The 21,852-nt window shown below is 33.4% G+C and overlaps 1 protein-coding gene across 1 annotated transcript; it reads left to right on the forward strand.

Moving 5' to 3' along the window:
* Positions 1-19,552: 19,552 nt before the first annotated feature.
* Positions 19,553-21,178, forward strand: AKAW2_20847S (uncharacterized protein; the record flags this gene model as incomplete). The annotated part of the gene is made up of 3 exons (XM_041685605.1): positions 19,553-19,759; positions 19,814-19,885; positions 19,952-21,178. The coding sequence occupies 3 exons, from the start codon at positions 19,553-19,555 to the stop codon at positions 21,176-21,178; spliced, it is 1,506 nt and encodes a 501-aa protein (XP_041539673.1).
* Positions 21,179-21,852: the final 674 nt, after the last annotated feature.

The following is a 21,852-nucleotide window of genomic DNA, read 5'->3' on the forward strand; positions in this document are numbered from 1 at the left end:
CGGATGTGAGCGAAACCATAATTAGGATTCCTGGGCTGCGCAGGTGCGCCCTGCTACTCCACTGGAACCGTTCCGGCTGATCTTCTGGTTCGGAGATAGCAACTATACTCGGTTCAGCCTGGAAGGAGGTGCCGGTGCCGGTGCCCTGTCGCGTCCACAACTTACACACAGATGCCCGGGAATGGTTAGACTGATTCCAGTCCTAACTGTTGGCACTCTGAATAAGGGAAAAATAAATGTGACGGGAGTTTGTTACAAAGCGGGAAATGTTGTAAGCGGCTGGCCGTTGGGTGAGGTACCTCGCTTGTACTTTTGTCGGTGATTGTCCGTTTAGAATAGGTGGAAAGGGTACCTCCTGGGTACTCAAGACTGTGTTAGTATATTATTCGTACCAGCAATCGATCCCTGTAAGAAGTATCGAAAAGAGGTTAGATGGTGGGGGCTGATAGGGCAATGTTAGGTTCGGGCGCCCATGTTGCAAACACATGTTGTATGCGAGATTCCAGATGTGTAGGTTGATCTCGGGCATGTTCATCTCTTTCTCACCCCTCCCATACCTTATCTCCTCGATTGACTCCAGTGGCTTTTAGTTTGTTGGTTCCTGTTTTGGTAATTGGAGGCGATATGTGTCATGTCTCACCGACTGCATGACACGACGATCCCGTGGTATAGGAATTCTCCAGTTGGAAATTTGTAAGGCTGAAATGATAGTCCGCCTATCTACGGAGTACATACTGCTGCTTAACTAGTCTACCTGTCAAGTTGTTAGATCGCCGATACGGTGACCATGACAAATTTGAGACGGCTGCCTGACAAGGCTGGCTTCATGCACATCGCATGGGAGGCTCATTGGATGATTTCCGACAATGTCTCAGATCAGATAGTTTGAGCCGGCTAATATGCACGGCTGCCAGGCGTTGGAGATGTTGGAGCTGTGTTTCTGATTGGTATCAGAAATTACTACTAGTACGAGTAGTACTATCTTAGGCAGTTGCTTGTGTATGTTACTGGCATGGGTCCTATTGGATTCCCGGATCTGTCTCGCGCCTTGATACTGAGCCGTAGTGGATGCTTGCGAGGGGCAAGCTATGCCTATCGGATCTCCCGGCGGGAGGAAGTGGGTTGAGAACTCTGTGGGAGAGTATTTCTCGTGTTGAACCTAGGTGGAATGCTGATACTACAAAGTAGGTTAGAAAGAGTATTCAATCCCCCTTCTCCTGATAAACTCAATGACACATATTCGGCTTAAGCGCAGAGGGAGGCCATAGCTTACGTCGTAATATCCCCCTGAATGTGGATGGAAATGTTCTCTCTGTATGGAGCAAGTACCTAGTACTTGCTCCACAAGCCTAGGGTGACTTAGTTCTTACGTACCAGCTACTTTGGAGTTACCGAACTCGGTTGGCTGGCGGGAGAAGCATGAGGTGGCGTGACCAGCATTTACCTACCAAAGGGAACAGGCCAATGATGGATCGTCATGGTGTGATTAAATGACAGAAAATTGCTCGTGCTGCCCATCGAGCAATTACTCGATGAGAATTTAGTCGATGATTTTCTTCCCGTCAACCAATGGCGGGCATGTTGGAAGGCAGATCTGTCTGCTTCCCAGGGGCACAGCGGCGGGTGGTTCCCCGCTGGGGGCAGCGCGGAGGCTAAGCTACCGTAATTAGCGGGGGTGCCTATGGGTCCGTGGACGACGTCAGGAAAGTTAGTGACTTGACTTGCTTTTTACTTACTTGCTTCGTACCACTGAAAGCGGCCCCGATACCACGCTAGTCCGGATGAGCTCGGTCTAGACTGGGCGCCCAGCAATGACCCTCTTCTCCAAATCCTTTCCCCCCCAATCTACTCATAGTATGCAATGGGCAGGCAGTGTTGCTGCGACTTCTTGAGGGTCATCCATTCAACTTGCTCTTGGCAGTCTGCTGTTAGTGTCACCTGAAAAAATATCCCTCGTCAAATACTGCAGATCGTCGACATTTCGACATGTTTAATGAAGATTTTCCAAATTCCTTGCCTACTCAGGTTTACTTGAGGTTGGCATTTGCTTGTGCGTATTGTATCCTCCAGTTGAATACCAACCTTAATTCCTTCGCCTGAATACTTGCATCTTCCATTGTGTCATGTCAAAGTTAGCTTTATAACCGCGGTGCAGGTCAGCACTGTATCAATTCCTGCTTCTCATTGCGCTCCTCAACGAATCCTATGCAGCCTTACCTTTGCTCACATGCACAGCTCCTAGCTACTTCGTCGTACGAGATTTCCCGTAGATTTCCCACCATCGACCAAGGAGACACAGTGTGTACAAAGTGTTGGACTGTGCGAAACCGAGCTATCGCCCCTAGAAGTGAGGGGGCAAAATAGGTGGGTTTCGGGGCACCCTTTTGCTATGTAGAGTCCATAATAGTCAGGTCTTGGAAAACCCTTTTCCATCTGTGTAACCAACCAGACAGTGATCAGCTAGTGACGTTGACTCGACATTCACTTGTCCTGATGCAGGCTTAGCAATAACTACCAAGAGAAACGCCGGTGGCTCAGGCGCTAGACTAGCTGAGTCCTTCTCACTTCGCGTACCCAATACCCATACTGTCGGGTCCTTAACGTGTCGATTATAGGGGCCAAAACTTGCCATTGCCACATCGTGCAGGGAGAACTAAGCTAGTAACCAATGATTGCACATGCTTCTCCGTAGGCAATGGCAGGTCGGTTCGTTAGTGCGACCTAACGGGCGGCCTGTTGCGACTCTGGTATCCTCTCTCCCTATAGGAATCCCTTCCAACCGAAATCATGGTCTGTCCGAAGTAAGCGCCAAATACGTAGGTTGTATGCATGGTGATTCAACGGTTGCTGTCGTGATTGACCGACAATCCCCATGTCTTGAGCCACGTTTTCTTCGCAACCATTGCCTGCCATGCCTGCTATCTAGCGGTAAAGGCGTGTCTGGTAAAATCGGTGAGTAGAGGGCTCGCCAGCTCTTGCTTGATCACGAGGCAGTTTGGCTGGGCTGGGGGTCAACCGGCTACGGCGCGCACCACTTCACGCGCTATCCAATTGCACCAGAGACACCGTCCCGACGTATGTACATACCTGCGCCCCTCTGGTTCCACTCCGTGTCATATCAATCCCGTGACTGGAAGAAAGTTCGACGGCTGCTGCCCAGCGCTAATCCCTGCAGAAGGCGTGGCGCTACTGGCCTGTTTCCGAGCATCTCGGAGATATTCGTCAATCCCTCAATGTGGAAACGGCATGTCCAGGATAGCCCCCGTGAGAACCTAAGGGACTCTCCCTGTCATTCTTCATATATCCGTGGCCTTGGCTCATTTCCCTCCTTTCCCCTGCAGATGCCACTGTGATATGAGGTGTTGAGGTTCGATTTGCTTAGCAAAGCAAGCAACGAAAACGAACGCGAATTCTTACAAAAGAGTGTGTTGAATTGTAGCTATCTAGGTGATCTAGCAGTCAAGAAAAGGGGGTTATTCCTGGGCGCTCTGAGTACTAGATACATGACTACATCTACTCCAGCTCTTGCTTTAATACAGCCCCCTAAATATAGAAATATATAAAGAAATATTAAATAAAACTATAAATATTTCCTAGATAAGTAATCTTCTATATATTAAGTATTATATTTAGAATACTAGGAAGGTGACTAATAAAATTATTTCTAAAAAATTATAGAAATCATTAAATTTTTTCTAATCTAGTAGTTTGGTGAGGCTGTCTACAGGATTATAAATATCTGTAATATATTAGATTAATATAATATCAGATTTAATAAGATCTGTTATAAATAAGTAATAATTATCTAGCCATTTAGTAGACTGGATATAAATATTATAATTAAAAATTTATAATAAATTAATAGTATTACTGAATAAAGATATCTTACTATCATCTAATATCTTAAAATTAAATACTTGTATTAATTTCTTAATATATAAGATTTTCTTAGCAGCAGTATTATACGTGTAATATTTTATAATAATAAAAGAGAGTATAACAATATTTTATTTCTTAAATAATTAAATAATAAAGTTATCTATATAGAATATAATATATTTCTTTATAAATTTACTATCTTTATAATTAGTATGTATAATATCTATATAGATCTTTATTTTTTTAATATAATCAGATACTAGTATAATACTGTAAATAATAGTATTTTATAAATATTTATATATAATTTTTAATATTTTTATATCTGTTATAATAGGGGCATGTATCTATCTTTAAAGATAAAATATAATATAATATAGATTAAATCTTGTCTTAGTAGTTAACTAATTTAATCTTCTTATAAGATTCTTATATTTATTTAAATTAATTTTTTTAATTAATATAATAGTACAGTCCACCTTTCCATAGATAGATATTATAGGAATAATAATATATAAGTAAAATTATATACTTGTAATAATAAGATATTCTTTTATATAAATAAACTATTTCAGTAAGATACTACCTGCTTTATAATTATATATAATATTATAATTAAATAAGACTTTCAGTTTGCCTAATTTTTTAAGATTAAATATTTTATTAAAATAGTACTTTACTAGAATTAAATCTATTTTTTATAAACTAGTAATAGCAGAGTCATTTACATAGATAATAAATTATATATTATTATTTCTATATATATAAGGATCCTCTAGTAGAGGTTTAAAACCAATCTCCTATAATTTTTTATTAAATATATAATATTAGAAATATACTACTTATTAGAATTTATATAAGGCTATTTTAAGTAGATACATTTATTTAAAAGAATTCTTATAAAATCTTATTAATTATTTTATGTAGACCTTCTTGTTCTTTATCTAGATATATAAATAAGTAAAAATTATATTATATTATTTCTAGTAAAGGTTTTTTATAATTATATTAATTATAAATATTTTAAGTACTACTTTACTTATTACTGGAGTAAATAATTCATTATAATTAATATTAAATATTTAATAGTTGCCGCAAATTATCCAGTAAGTATAAAATTATATAATAATACTCTCTGTATTAACCTTTAAATTAAATATTTATTTACTTAAGATTATATGAGTATCCTGGAATTAATTAATTATTATATAAATATTTATTATTTTAATCTTTTTAATTTATATAATTATTACTACCTGCCAGTACAGGGTAAACAGTAATAAAATAATCTCTTTATAAATATTTAGCATGGTTATCTTATATTATTTAAATATAGATAAAAAAGATAGATTAAGTTTAAATTTCTATTCCAGAGTAGTTGCTTACTTATTTTTTAGCTATAAAAGAATCTATTCTTTTATAATATATTATAATTATCTCAGAGCAGTAACATTAGAGGTATTTATAATAGAAAAAATACTTATAATAAGCAGCTCAGGTTTAGTAAGACAGAAATCTTATATTAAATATTTAGTAAATAGTATCTCATAGTCAGAGAATATCTTAATTGTGACGGCGAGTGACGTTTCTAGGTCACATGACATCTGTTTTATTTGTTTTGTTTGCTTGCCTTGCATGGCTTGCTTACCTTTATATAATCACATATTTTTCTCTGAGCTTCTTTCTTTTCTTTTCTTATATTAAAAAATTCTCATTAGATAGTACTGAATTTGATTATTTAAATAATTTCTATATAATTTTTAGTATTATTTTATCTTTTATTTATTAAACTAATATTATATATTACTAGTTATCTAGCTCAGTAGCTGATATTACTTTTTATATATACTTAGCAATACTAAATATAGCTAAGATAAATTAATCTGACTAAAATCTGAACTAGAATAATTAGTAAAAATATTTATAATAGTAGAAAAAAGCTATATTAAATTAATATTATATATTATAAATTCTTAATAATATCTGATTCTCTTATTAGATAGAGAATCTGATAATCAGGATAATATTATTTATAATTAATTCTATAAGCTGTATATAAAGAATTCTAATAAAATCTTTAATATAATTCTCCATATCATGGATAAGTTAGAGATAAAGATATATAAAACTATCTATTAATAAGATAAGTTTAATAATAATTATAATAAAGTAATATATAAATATAATCTATATATAGTCTAGTTTCTTTGGTTTAATAACCAAAGCAGTTAAGTAATTAAGATTTCTGAATTTAAAAAATTAATAAAGATCTTTAATCTATTTTTATTCAGTAATAATAAGATTATTAATTTTAAAGATTAATTTTTTATAATATAATAAAAGCTGGAAGCTAACACAGATTATCTGAATATTATTATTTAATAAACTTATATAATTAACTATTATAAAAATAATATTAGAAAATATTTTATTTTTTAATTTTATCCTGATACTGTAAATCTATATATAAATATAATTAATATACTTAAATACCTGAAAATTATTTATATTAATCTAAATAAGTCTTGTAATGTATATCAGTAATATTAAAAATTTAAGATAATAATTAATAATAAATTTTATAATTTTATATTTATATTTTACTACCTTGCAGTAGAGGCAAGTATTATTAAAATTTATTAAAAAAATAATTTTTTTTAATATTTTTTATTAAAGTTATAAGAGCTGACCATGTTCTGTTTTAATAATAATAATATAATATTTAAAAAGTATGTTAAGAAGTGCATCTGATTATTAAATTTAATTAATAATATAATAAAATAATATTATAATAAGATAAGTATTTTAAACTATTAATTATTTATATTAATTATTATTATTATTATAACTATAATTTTCTCTATTCTAGCTAAGATCTTTTATAATACCAGTTACATTACCAGTATAAAACTGGAGGAATATATTTATATAATAATTAAAAAATATTATTTTATTTATCAGGAACAGGGACACTTAGTCTATAATTATTTAAAAGAAAAATAATGATTAAGTAATTAAAAATAGTAAAGAATAATAAGTTAATAAAAAACAGTATTTAAAAAAAGTCTCTTTTCTAGGTAAAATAAGTATTAATATTAGTTTATTAGATTTATGAGATCTGTTAGATCAAGAAAATAAAAGTTTTATTATTAAAATTTTAATATTAAATAATGGACTAGTAATATTTATATATATTTTTATTAATACTAGAATTAATATCTATATTTATATAAATACTGTTTTTATTATTTAGCTAGATAATTATTTCTGAATTAAAATTATTTTTTTTAAGATTAATTATACTGTTACAGGCTTTAATAATAAAATTATAATATTTTTAATTTATATTATCTGGCTATTGTTTATAGTTGATAAATATTAGTTTTATAATATATTATTTCTAATACTTGAACTAGACTACTATAATATTATTTTAGAATAAATATAGTTTATAAAATATAAAGTCTTACTAGACTGCTAGTAAAGAAAATTTATATAATTTAATAATTTTTTTTTACAAGATAAAATCAAGGCTGGATTATTATAATAAGTTTTTTAATATATTTTATTATAATATTTTATTAATTAAAATTACCAGCAGGATATTACCCAGTGAGACTATAATTTTTAAAAAATAATTAATATTTAATTTTAAGTATTTTTTTTAAAAAAAAAGTTTAAGATGCTCTGAACCTACTAAAATATATTATAAAAAATCTTAATAAAAATATATTAAAATCTAATAGATTAGAGTTTTTAATATTAAATTTTTAAAGTTTCCTGGAGTTTTTAGAAAAGAGATATTTTTATAAAAATTAAAATAATTCTTATCAAGATTACTATTTTTTATAGATATTTATAAAATTTTAAGTTAGAAATATTTATTATATCCTTGAGTGTTATTAAGAAAACTATTATAAAAAAAATTAAACTCTAAACTAAAATACTGTAATTAATTAAAAAAGAAGAGATAAAATAGATTCTTCTTAAATATTATTATAATTTAGTAGATATTTTTTTTAAAAAGAAATTAAATATTCTGTTTTTTTTCTGATTCCAGGATTATTATATCCAGTTAAAAGGAAGTAATCTGTTAGAAATAATTTTTTTTTATAAAATGATTTTAGAGAAACTTAAAGCCACCCGAGGTTATATTATTAAGAATCTGAAAAAGAGATTTATTATATCTAGTATAACTCTGTTTATTTTTTTTATTTTAATAGTAAAAAAACCTGGAAAAGAATTATATTTATATATTAATTACTAGAAGCTTAATATTTTAATTTAAAAGAATTTTTATTTTATTTTTTTAATTAATAAGATGATGGACCGCTTTTAGAATATAAAAATATTTATAAAATTTAATATTTATTAGGATTTTTATTGTATTTATATAGATTCTAAGTCTAAAGATTTAATTATCTTCTGAATCTACTATAGAATCTTTAAATATTAAATATTATTATTTAAATTTATAAATAGATTAATAGTTTTCCAGTATCTTATTAACAAGATCTTTATAGATTTCCTGGATAAATTTATTATGGTATATATTAATAATATATTAATTTTCAGTAAAAATAAAGTAGAATATAAGTTTTATATCTACCAGATTCTTAAGTATTTTTAAGTAGCTGGATTCTAGGCAGTAATTTATAAATATAAGTTTTATATAAAAAGAACTAAATTTCTAGAATTTATTATTATTATTATAAATATTTAAATTAATTTTATAAAGACTGCTGTAATTGCAGAGTAGTAATATTTAATAATTATTAAAAAAATTTAATTATTTTTTAGATTCTGTAACTTTTACTAATAATTTATAAAAAATTATAGCTGGATTATTAAGTCTATGAACTGACTTATTTAGAAGAATATTTTATTTTTCTAGAATTAATTTTATGAAAATGTTTTCCAGGCTCTAAAATAAGTTTTAATATTAGTTTTAATATTAATTTATTATAATCTAGCTAAGCCTATGTATGTTAAGATTAATATAATTAATAAAATAATTATAGGAATTCTATACCAGCAGCTTAAAAATATATAATATTTTATAATTTATTATTTAAAGATTATGTTTCTATTTAAGTATAACTATAATATTTATAATAAAGAAATATTAATAATTATATAGATTTTTACAGAATAGAGAGCAGAGCTAGAAGACTTATAATAATTAAAAAAATTTATAATCTTAATAAATTACTAAGCTCTGGAGTACTTTATAATTTATAATTATTAAAAAGTTTAATATCTGGCAGATCTACTGGATAGAAATATTATTTTAATATTATTTTATTATTAAATATTAATCTAGAAAGAATAATATATTAGCTGACTGTTTTATATAAAAAAGACTAGTTTAAAGATAATTACTAATTATTATTATTAAATACTATTGAAGTCTGAGTTTCTGGAGCTTGGTATAACTTCTGAATTAATATTAATAATTTTTATAAAATAAGATTTTTATATTATAGATTATATTCTGATAGTTAACTATATTTATTTTTCTCTGGAGGACTTCCAGGAATAAATCTATTAATAAAAAATTAATTATTTCTTATAAGATAGACTATTTTTATATTAAAATAAACTAATAATTTCTGATAAAGGTGATTTACAGGCCTGATTATTAAATAAAATTTATTAGTGATTATTATTAGCTTACTCTGGATAAATAAAAATAATAATATTAGTAAAATATTAATATTTCTAAAGTACCTGAAACAGAGATATCTAATATTATATAAATAATTATTTAATTTATAAAAGAAAAAATATATATATTAATTTATTACCCGGATTATTTTAATTTTTTCTAATTTCTGATTGGCTATAGTAGTATATATTTATAGATTTCTATTTTTTTCTGAAGAATTATCATGGATTTAATATTATTTTTATAATAATAGACTACCTTAGTAAATATATAGTATTTATTTTCTATATAAAATAGATTTTTATATAAGATATAACCTGCTTATTTATTAACTAAGTTTATATCTAAACAGGATTCTCTGATATTATAATCTTTAATTATAAAAATTAATTTATAGTTAATTTTTAGGATAAACTCTGCTAAATTCTGTAGATTAAATTAAAATTTTTAATAATATATTATCTATAAATTAATAGATAAATAAAGATTATTAATTAGTATATAATTTAATAACTTATTTTATTTATTAATTATTTTCAGGATAACTGGTCAGAATTATTATTATTAATTAATTTTATTATTATAGTCTTATTTTATAAATCTACCAGGCTATCTTTATTTATAATTAAGAAGGAATATAAATTCTGTATATTATTTAATTAGAATTTTCTAGTTAACTTATTACTGTACAATATTATTTAAAATTAAGTTTATAAGTTTACTTGCTGTATAAAATAAATCTAGATCTTTATATAAAATAAAATCTATAAAATATAAAATTAATAAATATAATAAATTAACTAGACCTACTGCTCTGTTAATTTTGATATTAAAAATAAAATTTTTATTAATATTTATAATTAAAGATAGAGCTAGTTCTTACAAAAATTATCTAAAAATTAATATAGCTTTATATTTATTATTAATAAAATAAATAATATTTATAAAGTCTGCCTGCCTAAGAATATATATATATATTTTATTTTTTATCCTGAGAAGCTTTATTTATATAATATATTTAATTTATTACTGGAATAGATTTAAGATACTACTGTATTTATTAAAATTAATAATTAAATAAAATAAGAAATTAAAGATATTTTAGCAAGCTACTTATAATATAACTGTCTTTAATATAAGATTAAATAGTTAGTATCTAATACTGTAGATTATATTTAGTATCTAATAAAGAATTTTAAAAATATTCTTTTCTAATTTTAAGATTATTATATAAAATACTCTAACTGTTCTGGACCCTCTAAGTACCTGTTATAATAATTAATAATTATAGAAGCTGATAAATTTATATTTAATTATAAGAAGAATAATTTACTGCTGGTTGAGAATAGCCAGACTTAAATAGAAAAATAATATAATAGTAATTAATATTTCTAGATTATATAATATTTATTTTATTTGTTTTGTTTATTTGTCTTGCGTAGCTTATTTATCTTTATATAATTATATATTTCCTTCTGAGCTTCTTCCTTTCCTTTCCTCACGCTAGAAATTCTTGTTAGATAGCACTGAATTTGACCATTTGAACGGCTTCCACATTAATTAAGTAAATTAAATTATTTTTAATAGATTTAATAAAGATAGATAATATCTGTATTCTTCCATATATAAAATTATTAGTAATATTATCTTGTACAGGAAGATTCTAAATAAAATATTTAATATTATTATTTATAATTATTTAATATAAAAAAATATTTTTAAAGTTAATTAAGATACCTGTTTCTAATATAATCAGATTTTTAAAAATAAATATAGCAGTTACTCTACCAGGATTCTTATGATTATTTCTGTATATATAATTTTTATAAAAGATTATATCCCTTGATCTTTTTATTTTATTTAAATCAGAATATTAAACTAGATATATATAGCTATAATTTTTATTAAATTTAATAAAATAACCAGTTTCTGCGCGAGGAGATATCTTCCTGAATATTATTTAATTTTCTATAAATATATATTGGTAGCAGCGGTATTTAAAAATATATAAAAAATTAAAAAAGATATCAGGATTTAGAAGATTAAAATATAACTAATATAAATAAGTAGATATTTATTTAATCTTATTTTTTATAAATACCAGGCAGTTCAGGATCTATATAATTAATCTTATAATAAATAATTAGAAATCAGTAGACAGGTTAAAATCAAGTATTATAATTTTATTTATTTAATTAAATAATTTATTATATTACTTAGCAAGACTATTTATCTCTAGTATTCAGAAAGATAATATAATAATATAAATTTCTTAATTTTTATAGTTCACTTATTTTTTAAAATAGTTAAATTTATAATCTTTATTAAGATATTATATTACTATATAATAGCCAATTATATTTTTATATTTATTATTTATTTAAATTAGTTCTGTAAAGATATTATTTTTTTATTTTAATATAACTGTTTATATTAACCGGGTAGTATTATTAACTATAATCAGAAAGTATTTAAATTTTTTATATTTAATTAAGATTATTTACTGTATATTAATATACTATAATTAAGTAAAGTCAGTAATCTTTAAAATAAGATTTCTAGATATTAACTATTTTATTCTTTCTAGAAAATATATCTTGCAGTAGAGGTTCTTGTAATATTTAAATTTAATTTATTATTTTTTTATAATAAAGATAATCTTCCAGAATCCTGTATAGCTGTATTATTTATATAAAAATAAAAATTTTATTATAATAAGAACTAGTCCTGCCTTCTCTATATATATAAAAAGTATATTTTTATATATTTATAAATAGTTTATTATCTTATTATCCTATTTTCTGTGTAAGATTAAGTTCTTTATATTTATATATATTCTAAATTTCTTATATAAGCAATCTGCTGAGAAAAGACTATAAATAAGATTTAATTAATAAAATACTTTAATCTTAATCTTAAGATATTTATTATTTACAGGTAAGATTAAGATCTGGTAATTAATAAATTTAATAATATTAATATTCTTGTTAGATATTCTGTATTTATAAAAATTAAAAATCTTAAATTTATAATATTTATTAAATAAAATACAGTTAAAGGTCAGGTACTGAAAGCTTTTTATATTATAAATTTAATATAAACAGCCAGTAGTACTTTTTATTATTATTTCTAAAAAATTTAAAATATATAAATTTTTTTTATTTGATTTTATTTTATATAGAGTAATATATTAAATAAATATTTTTATTATTCTTATAATAAGTATTTTAAAAGTATATTTTAAATTTAAATCTAATCTCTTGCTTCCATAATAAAACTAAATATTTAAAATATATAGAATTCAGCTCTGTAAGTATAATTCAAGATTAATATATTAATATTTTAGTAATTTATAATTTCTTGAATTATAATATTTATAATTTTTATTAATATTTTATAGTCTCTTCCATATTCTTATAGTATAGTTTTTTATAGAAATATTTTTTTCTGGATAGGTAGCTGCTTTCTACTAATTTCTAATAATTTTAAATTTATTAAATAAATTTAGATCTTTATTCTTATTAATAATAATAATATTAAAATCTTTTATTTCAAATTTTTTATATTTTTTAGAGCGCCCTTACAGAGTTTATAAAATTATTTTTTTATATAAATTTAATTTATATTTTCTGGTAACGCGTGTTCCATAATTAATATTTATATAAAAAATTCTATTTATAATTTATATATTATCAGAAAACTTACTATAAATAAAAAAATTAAATAATTAAGTTCTATAGCTATATTATATATCTTTATAAAATCTTTAATATATTAGTATGCAGTAGAATAATCAGAATATATATTTTTAATTAATTTTATTATTATCAGTTAATATTCCACAACACCATATCCTAATATAATAGAGTAAATTAGTTTAAATATATTATTAATATAAGTTTTATTTTTCTTGGATTTTTTAAATTATTTTTTTATTTTATCTTTTAACTGGCTAACAAGATAATTAATTACTGTTATTAAATAATTATACTATACTGTGTATTTTAGATGTTTATTATTAAATCTAGATAGATTTAGATTAATAAAATCCTGTAATTTAATATTTTTAAATATATATTTTAAGTAGAACTCCTAGTCAGTATAATTAGAGTATTCTCTTAGTAGAAATAATAATTTAAATAAATTTTTTAGGAGGGTCTTTAGTAGATAGTCTATTTATATTATTAATTTTATAGGATTTACCTGGGTCAGGAATATTCTTTTAAATATAATATTTTATTTTACTGAGTATGCTATATTACTTGTTTAAAATATTTAATATAAATAAATTAATAATTATATTGAATATAGCATATATTTAATATAATAAAATATTCAAATTATATATTTAAATTAAATTAAAATAATTCTCTAAGATTAGTATGTCTCCGTTTATTTTTATTATTTATAAAAACTGTAAGCCCTCCGCTTTATTTAAGATCTAGATCTGTAATATAGAGATCTGAATAGCTTCACAGGTGGAAGTCTAGGCTTATAATCTATTAAGATTTGATTTACTTAGCAAAGCAAGCAATAAAAATAAACGCGAATTCTCGCAAAAGAGTGTGTTGAATTGTAGTTATCTAGGTGATCTAGTGGTTAAGAAAAGGGGGTTGTTCCTGGGCGCCCTGAGCGCCAGGCACGTGACTACGCCTACTCCAGCCCTTGCCTCAACATGAGGCAATATTAAACCCCAAAATTGAAAAAGCACGTTGGGCACAGTAGTGACTATCTGAAACAGATATCCTTAAGAACGGGTGTTATTCTCAGCTACTACCTCTTTTTGGTTGGATAGGCTCGAGTCCCAAATGGACTGACTCGAAGAGGCGACGACTCATCAATGTAGGCAGATTCAATAGAGACAATGGTGCACTTGGCGTATCAGGAACTTCGCCAGTCAGCAGACCGTCCAAGTTCTGCGACACGCGTTAGATTTACTTCATCGAGTGGCTTGGAGAAGGATGAGTGCCGGACATGGGAAGGTGCGCTGCTTGGCGGGGGTTTACTGACCTTCCAGAAGGCCATCGAACGCTCGCAGATGATGTGGATGGTTGGGAAGGTCCATGGCGAGTCCGATCGGATCCCTGTGTCAATCCCTATCTGCAAGAGGAAGCAGGAAGTTACCCAAGTGACACCAACCATTCAGTTTGGGTAATTCCTCCGGAATCTCAATGATAATGTCTGGGCCTCTGGGCGCAAGCCACCTCAGCTGTATAACCCTTCCTCCAGATGCGGTGCCAAGCAGTTACAGAAGGTTACCCATGTTACTCGTTCCATACTTGCGCTCGAGGGGAAGCGGAAGGGGGTTGTCAGAAGGCCTACACGAAGTGGCCGTCCATGCGACCCATGGGACCAATGACGACCTCCATACGATCATCCACCTCCAGAAGGAAGTGGCCGCTCAGACCCCTCCCTAGAACAAGGAACGAAGGAAATGGTTTCCACTAAGGTTTCTTCTTCAGCAACGTTCCTGCGCCCGAGAATAGTCAGGAAAAACCGAGGAAGTCCGGACAAAGAATGCTCACACCGGGCAACTCTGGTTCCTGCGCAAGCCATCGGTGTGTGCCTTCGCGGGTCCATCAGAACCTTGAAACCCATTTTGGCAGCCGCAGATCAAACTAGCTCTCTCGGAGGCCGTCAGATCATCCCTTCAGCTGGAACGGGAGGATTTTATGGCAAGTGAGGGTGGGAAGGGAAGAAGGGGGGATCGATTGGGGAAGGAAAATCGTGAGAAGTGGATCAGCCGTCAGTGGAGGCAGGCGATCTGTGGGTTCTTTGCAATCTCATCCAGTCCAACCGACTCGCCAGAGTAGGTGAGTTCTGCGTGGCTGTTGTTGTTTTGATACTTCATGTAGCTGCCGCACACTATACTGGCTCCGCTGCACGTCCTATGCCAATCAGTGGCTGTCAACGGACCGTGTACAATGTTGGTATACTACAACTATGCAACTTGCAGCCGAAACGCTGTTTCCGCGGTGGCATACTGCAGAACAGGACGGAACTACATATTTCAAAGGCAGTGTGCATGAGAGGCATATATGACATGACAATCCCCGAATCCTTCGAACGATGGCTGGGCTAACACACGTGACCGTAGAGGACCCAACCATAAGGATGGCCCATTCCCAAACAAGGGGGTAAGCAGAACGCCGGAAATAAACATGCGCCGCAATCCCATTTAAGCCAGCCAAGCTAAGATGCAATTTATCATACATCAGCGTATACTGCATGCAGACCCCCTGTCATAATTGGCATTAACAAGCTAACGACATGCAGGGAAACTACGCGATACTTACGCAGCTTTGATGCGGCCTACTTACTATAACTAACGTTAACCCATAACCTGAATTACTTGGCTCAGCAGAAAATCATCATGTCTATGCCCTTCCGTTCGCATAGAAGATAGCGCAGGTACAGAGTCAGTTCTGCCTGATTCAAGCATCGCATTCCCCACCTCAACCCCACTAGAACCAATTCTCCTTCCGCGGCGAGCCCCGTGTCAACCTACTACTACACAGGAGACAGTAAGTACTAGCTGGAAATCGCAGTATTAGGCAGGACCCCCACCGGCGGCCTTCGCCGGCACGATCCCGCCAGCTTAAGTGGGCTAGTCTTTTCAATACATGACGCTAGCGCTGCTCACTGATCTGCTGGAGCCAGTCGTAGCTCGCCGGCTACTTCAGCCCGACCAATGGATAAGCCAATAGTAATCGTGTGGCGTATTTTTTGGGTCCATGGTCTCAAATACTACGAGATGCTCGCGGCATGCTCTTTTGAGTTAGTCTGGTTTGGAGGGGAGAAAGAAGAGGGGGGTTGATTTCCTTCTCTGAACGGACGTCGGGCAATCGACTCCCCGCGCAAACCTAATTTCTAAAGGACGTGATTGCGGTCGCTGAGAAGAAAATAGGACTAGAATGGCATAACATATTCTCGCTATTCATCTTCACGGCTATGCACCCTTTCCAAGGAGCAAAGAAAATCACAATTTGTCTACGGAGTGCCCTGCGCCCTTCTGGTTGGGTTGTTGGTCTTGGCCCAACTACAAACATGGACCTTGCTCGCATCCGAACCAACATACAACTCAGTATCCACTGGTTCGACACATGACAGATGTCTCTCACGAGTCACGCAGCATCTTCCAGTGGGCTACCTCAGACTTCCCAAGAGGCGGGCTTGTAGCCCAACTCTCACCTAATGCGCGCTTGCCTCTGAGTTCTCCGTCTCTCAACGTAGTCTGGCCGCTTTCGCTAAGGGATAAGCAAGAAACGACACGAACGATCGACTGGCTTGATTGTGGGGTATGGGCCAAGCAATAGTATGCTCATGATTTGCGCTAGCTACCTACCATTTTCAGATACATACATACGTGCGCTTCATGTCTTCGCCTGAATGACCCAGGGGCGTGTCGCAAGCTCTGCTCGGCGATGTGCGGATGCGGAGAAAGCAGAGTCTAGATACACGTATGTGGACGTCCCAGGCGCTGGAGAATACCGATCCATGGAACGCGTTCCTCTCCTTCGGAGCCGAAGTATGTAGACGGGGTAGTGACGCTGATGATGATAATAGCGGTGCATATCGATTTCTCGGGAAACAGATTGCTTGCTTACTGGCTAGAACTGACTCGTTCGGGTTCAACCAAGCCTAGCCGCGAATTACTCTTGCCTGTCTTCATGGATGAAGACTGACGAATTCTAATGTACTGAAACCCGGTTGGTCAATGTCGATGTCTGCAAGATATCTACACTTCAGAGTAGTAGTTCGAGACTGCTCGGATGAGGAGACCCGATATCCGGGGAGTTAAAAAACATGGAGTTAAGCCCGGATACCTCTTGTATCCGGCGGTCTCAATCTGTTTCTCATGAGAGCCGGTAATCTCGATGATCGCTTGGTAGCATCTTGTTTGCCTCTTTTTTCCTTTTTCAGATTTTTAGCGTATCTTTTATCGTTAGCCTTGTGCTCCCCCGATCTACACTTTCTATCTTGATACTTCTTTTCTCTCTCTGGCCGCTTTAGTTGCTCCTCCGGCTCTGTAGAAGAATAAAATGAGCATGTCAGTGTCCTACAATTCATGAAGTGCCTCTTGATGTCTAGACTTTTTACTTGCTGTGAATACATACACAGTGCACGCTATCACATCCAGAGCATGAGGCTAATTCTGACCAGTGTCACTGCCTGCTTTATTTCCGGTCCCCGGATAGATAGTAGATCGCACTAATAACTTAACAGGCAAAGAGTGGGACGAATGCCTGAACGTTAGACTGCCAGTTACCCCCCCTCGTTATTATAATTATTATTTTTCCATTCTAAGTTATTTTTCTCATTTTAATTTTTTTCACCTTCTTTTTAATTTAATTTTTATTCCTTTTATTATCTACTTTGGCTGTTAAATTTGGTTCCCCACTCACTGAAATTCAGAATTCAATAATATTTCCCTTATTATGAGGTATGGGTTTGCTCCACGATCCAGATTCACTAGGGACCAATGTCCTCTACGTAATGTGAATACCGATCATACCCAAGCTATTATTCTCTTTTTTTTTTTTTTTTTTTTTTTTTTCTCATTTCCCGCCATCCCTTCCAGTGACTGAGGGGATGGCTCAGCAAACGCCGCGCCTCAATATTCAGTGACATGATAAGAGAGGTAAACCCAATCCGTGCCTGGGTAGATGCATGTCCGCATTTAGTAGCCACCCTAAAGTCGGGCTCTGAACAGCCTCAAACCCGCTGGTTCTTCCCCCCTCCCCCTCTCTTCTTGCCCCTCCTGTTTTCTTCTGGAAGACTAGAAGAGGAACCTAGATTTGGCACAAAGAGAAAATCTAGAAGCCAACGCCGTAGAAGAATGAACAGGGGAAAAGAAGAAAGAGTGGGAGGATCCGAAAATAAACGTATGGGTGCCCCAGGAGCAGAAGTGTAGCAGACAAGCGAAGAGATACTAAAATAAAATGGGAAATCAAATCACATCAATCGAGCGGATGGGGGATACCAAAGGGAATGCATCCATGTCTGGCTCCGGTCCCAAGACAGCGGAACAAAGACAACGCCATCCAGCAACCCCGTGCCAACATCGAGGGAATTCACCACCGCCGGCCAGCGGAGGGCAGCCCGTCAAGGGCTTCAGCCGCTGGGGATTCCATGGTTGTCATCCCCATCTAGAACTTCGTGCTGCAGTATCCATCCCGCCTTAAACTGCTTGATATCCGCCCGATTTCCACCACTGTTTTTCCCTTGTCCCTAATCCTTTCTCCCTTTCACACCTCGTGAACAACAACAGGTGTTCATCATCAAGCTTCTCTCAATTGTGCTTACTTGCATTGCTCTCTGGCTTTTGTTCAGACCAAAGCAAATCGCTACACACTTCCTCCCCATCTCCATAATCTTACCGCTTCCTTCTGGGCTCCACCTCACCTCTCCTCTCTCTTCTGCTTGTTGTCGTGGTTGTTGTGGGCCTTTACTTGTTTGTTCCTCTCAGGCTTCACTTCACCGTTTTTACTTCCACCTCCCTGTTCTTATTCTTTCACTCTTCTTAATCTGTTGAGTGCTTTATTGTCGCCCTTTTGGCAACAAGCTCTACCGTCACTTCTCCTCTGTCCTTTCGTTTCGAATTGCTAGCTCCCCCGCCGTCTATCCTGTCTTTTTCTTTTCCCCTCAAGTTCTTCCGCACATACTTGCTAGGTTGTTGTAACCTTTCGTTGAATCGCAACCCTCTGGAAAGCCTTCAAATGCATAGCTTCCCTGCGGTGGACTATTCTTTGACTGCTATTACCACTACTTCGGGTTATTGGCTCGCCTAGGCGTGCACGATATCCACTCACTGATCCCCGCAACTTTCCTGGCTCAGCCCAGCCGTCGCATACTTCTGCCTATTCATTCCTACACCCAGGAATTGGAGGTCTCGCTGCCCCTACCTTTGAACTCCATTTCTAGCTTTCTCTTTGATTCACAACCTCTTGACCTCTCCTTGTCATATTCTATTGTAATTCACTCCGTCTTGCTCTTCCTCGCACCATGGCAACTGTCGCTACGGCGAGAATGATTCGCGGTCAACCGCCTTCCCCGCCTCATTCTACTGATGGAGACCCTGCACCAGAAGTTCATCGAACCTCCTGTGGCACGCTCCAGCAAGCTTATGGACATCACGACCCTTATGGTTCTATGTTACATGGAAATCGTGCGTCTGGTGATATTTCATACGAACACAGACCACACTCGCTGGTAAGCAGACGCAACTTGCTCAAGTTCATATGCTGAAGGCTAATCGTGTTTCAGGAGTACACTCCTCCTTCATCACAGTACGTCTCTTCCGGGGACTATCCTCGATCACTGTCAATGCAAGCCCCGGTAAGTCTTGCCAATACTGGACTTTCCAGGTCTCTGAGGTGAGCCGTAGTACTGATTAAGTCTTAGATGGCAACAAATGGCCTTCAGGTTAACACGCCTCCCCCTGCTGCAGACGAGGGCCTAGTTTCAGAATCGGTACCACGATGGAGCTCGCCGCCGTCCCAGAGACAGGTGACGAGGGCAAGGGTGGCCAGATCGCCTAGAGTGCGTCGCAGGAATAGAAATAGGAAGGACACAAGAGTCGAGCTCGAAGGCCCTCTGAGTGAAGTGACCAAGCATTTGACAAACATCCCTATTCGAGACATGGAACGCTGGGTGAATCGGTCAATAGAGGTTCGTCACCAAGAGGTAGCCAAGAGGAACGGAAAAGTTGCCAGGCCCATGAACTCTTTCATGCTTTATCGATCGGCATATGCGGACCGGACAAAGCAATGGTTTGCGCAGAACAATCATCAAGTGGTTTCCGAAGCAGCGGGTGACAGCTGGAGGCTTGAATCCCCCGAAATCCGTCAGAAGTACGAGCTTCTGGCCAATATCGAGAAGAGTAACCACCTCAAGGCGCATCCTGGTTACAAGTTCTCGCCGTCGAAAGATAAGAAGAAACGAGCTGGGAGCGAAGATGAGCGTCCCCTGGCCAGCACCCCTGGATCCACTTCAGCTTTTCTTCAAAACCGTGCCGCGAGCTCTTCAGAAATTGATAGTAGTGGCTGGGAAAGTCGGGACTCGACCCCGTTTGACTTTGCTGACCATGGTTTACATCTACCTGGGGATACCTACCTTTCTTCATCTGCCTGGCATGCAGCCAACCATGGGCGGCCGCACCCTGGCATGATTCCCTCCTCTGAGCCATCTCACTACCTCCACCAGACAATCCATGCAGGGCTTATCCCTCATGTAGAGGATGTCCGATTCAAGAAGACTGGCTTGCATGGGATTCAATATGCTACGTCCTCGTCCACTCCACTGGCTGCTCTACCCGGCGCCACACATCATGACCTTCTTCAACCGTCCACCTCGTTGCCCGGTGATGGACAACTGGATCCCCAGCTCCTGACCCTGCAGACCGAGCTCCAGAGCCCGAACCAGCTCTTTGGCAGCTCTCACAATATGTGGCAAGACTCTTCCAATGTCAACTGCTACACCTCTCCCTCGTCTTCCTTGGCACCTTATTCAATCCCGTATACCGCGACGACCTACTCACAGGGAATACACACCCTAGAAACCGACCCTGCTCTTGATGGTACCAGTGGCGATTTTGACACCTGGATCAACCAGCAGGGCACGACATACTAATCCTCATCTCGAACACAGTAACCATGGAACGTTCAAAATACCCTCCACCAGTTTATCTGCTATCACATACAAGTCTATCTAATTTTCTTTTCTTATGATTTTCGTCTCGTTTTGTCACCTGGGATGGACGTTTACTCTTTTGTTTCTTACCCCTCAGAGCGGAGTTATTGTTGAAGGCGTTTTTTCTTATTAATAGTGGCCCGGCGCTCTGTTGTCGGGGTTATAGGTCTTAAGTTCGTTCACGTTCGCTGCTTATCTGGGTTCTAACTTTCGGTTCTTTCTTTTTGGTCATGGGGCATGCTTTAGGACACGGATATTGATATGGATATGGAAATGTGCTTTGTGGGAGGCAGTTTTGTTGGCACTCTTGTGCATATCTCATGGTAGTTACGGGATTTGATGCATTAGATCAATTGGGCATTGCATGATAACAGGAGGATACCACCACTTTCAATCGAATTTCTATTTTATTTCCTTTCGCCCTATCACGTGTTGAAGATTTCAAGGCTTTCCTCAGTATGCTGAACTTCATCGGCATGCATTGGACCTTCTGCTATTTCTTCTAAGAATTGGACATATCTGAGACATCACGGTGTGTTATTAGTCTATGAATAGCATTTACATTGTCTCTTCAATGGTGGCTATTGTAAGGAATATTTTTATTCTTCTTTATT

This window comes from Aspergillus luchuensis, chromosome 2 (genome assembly GCF_016861625.1).
Source record: "Aspergillus luchuensis IFO 4308 DNA, chromosome 2, nearly complete sequence".
NCBI lineage: Eukaryota > Fungi > Ascomycota > Eurotiomycetes > Eurotiales > Aspergillaceae > Aspergillus > Aspergillus luchuensis.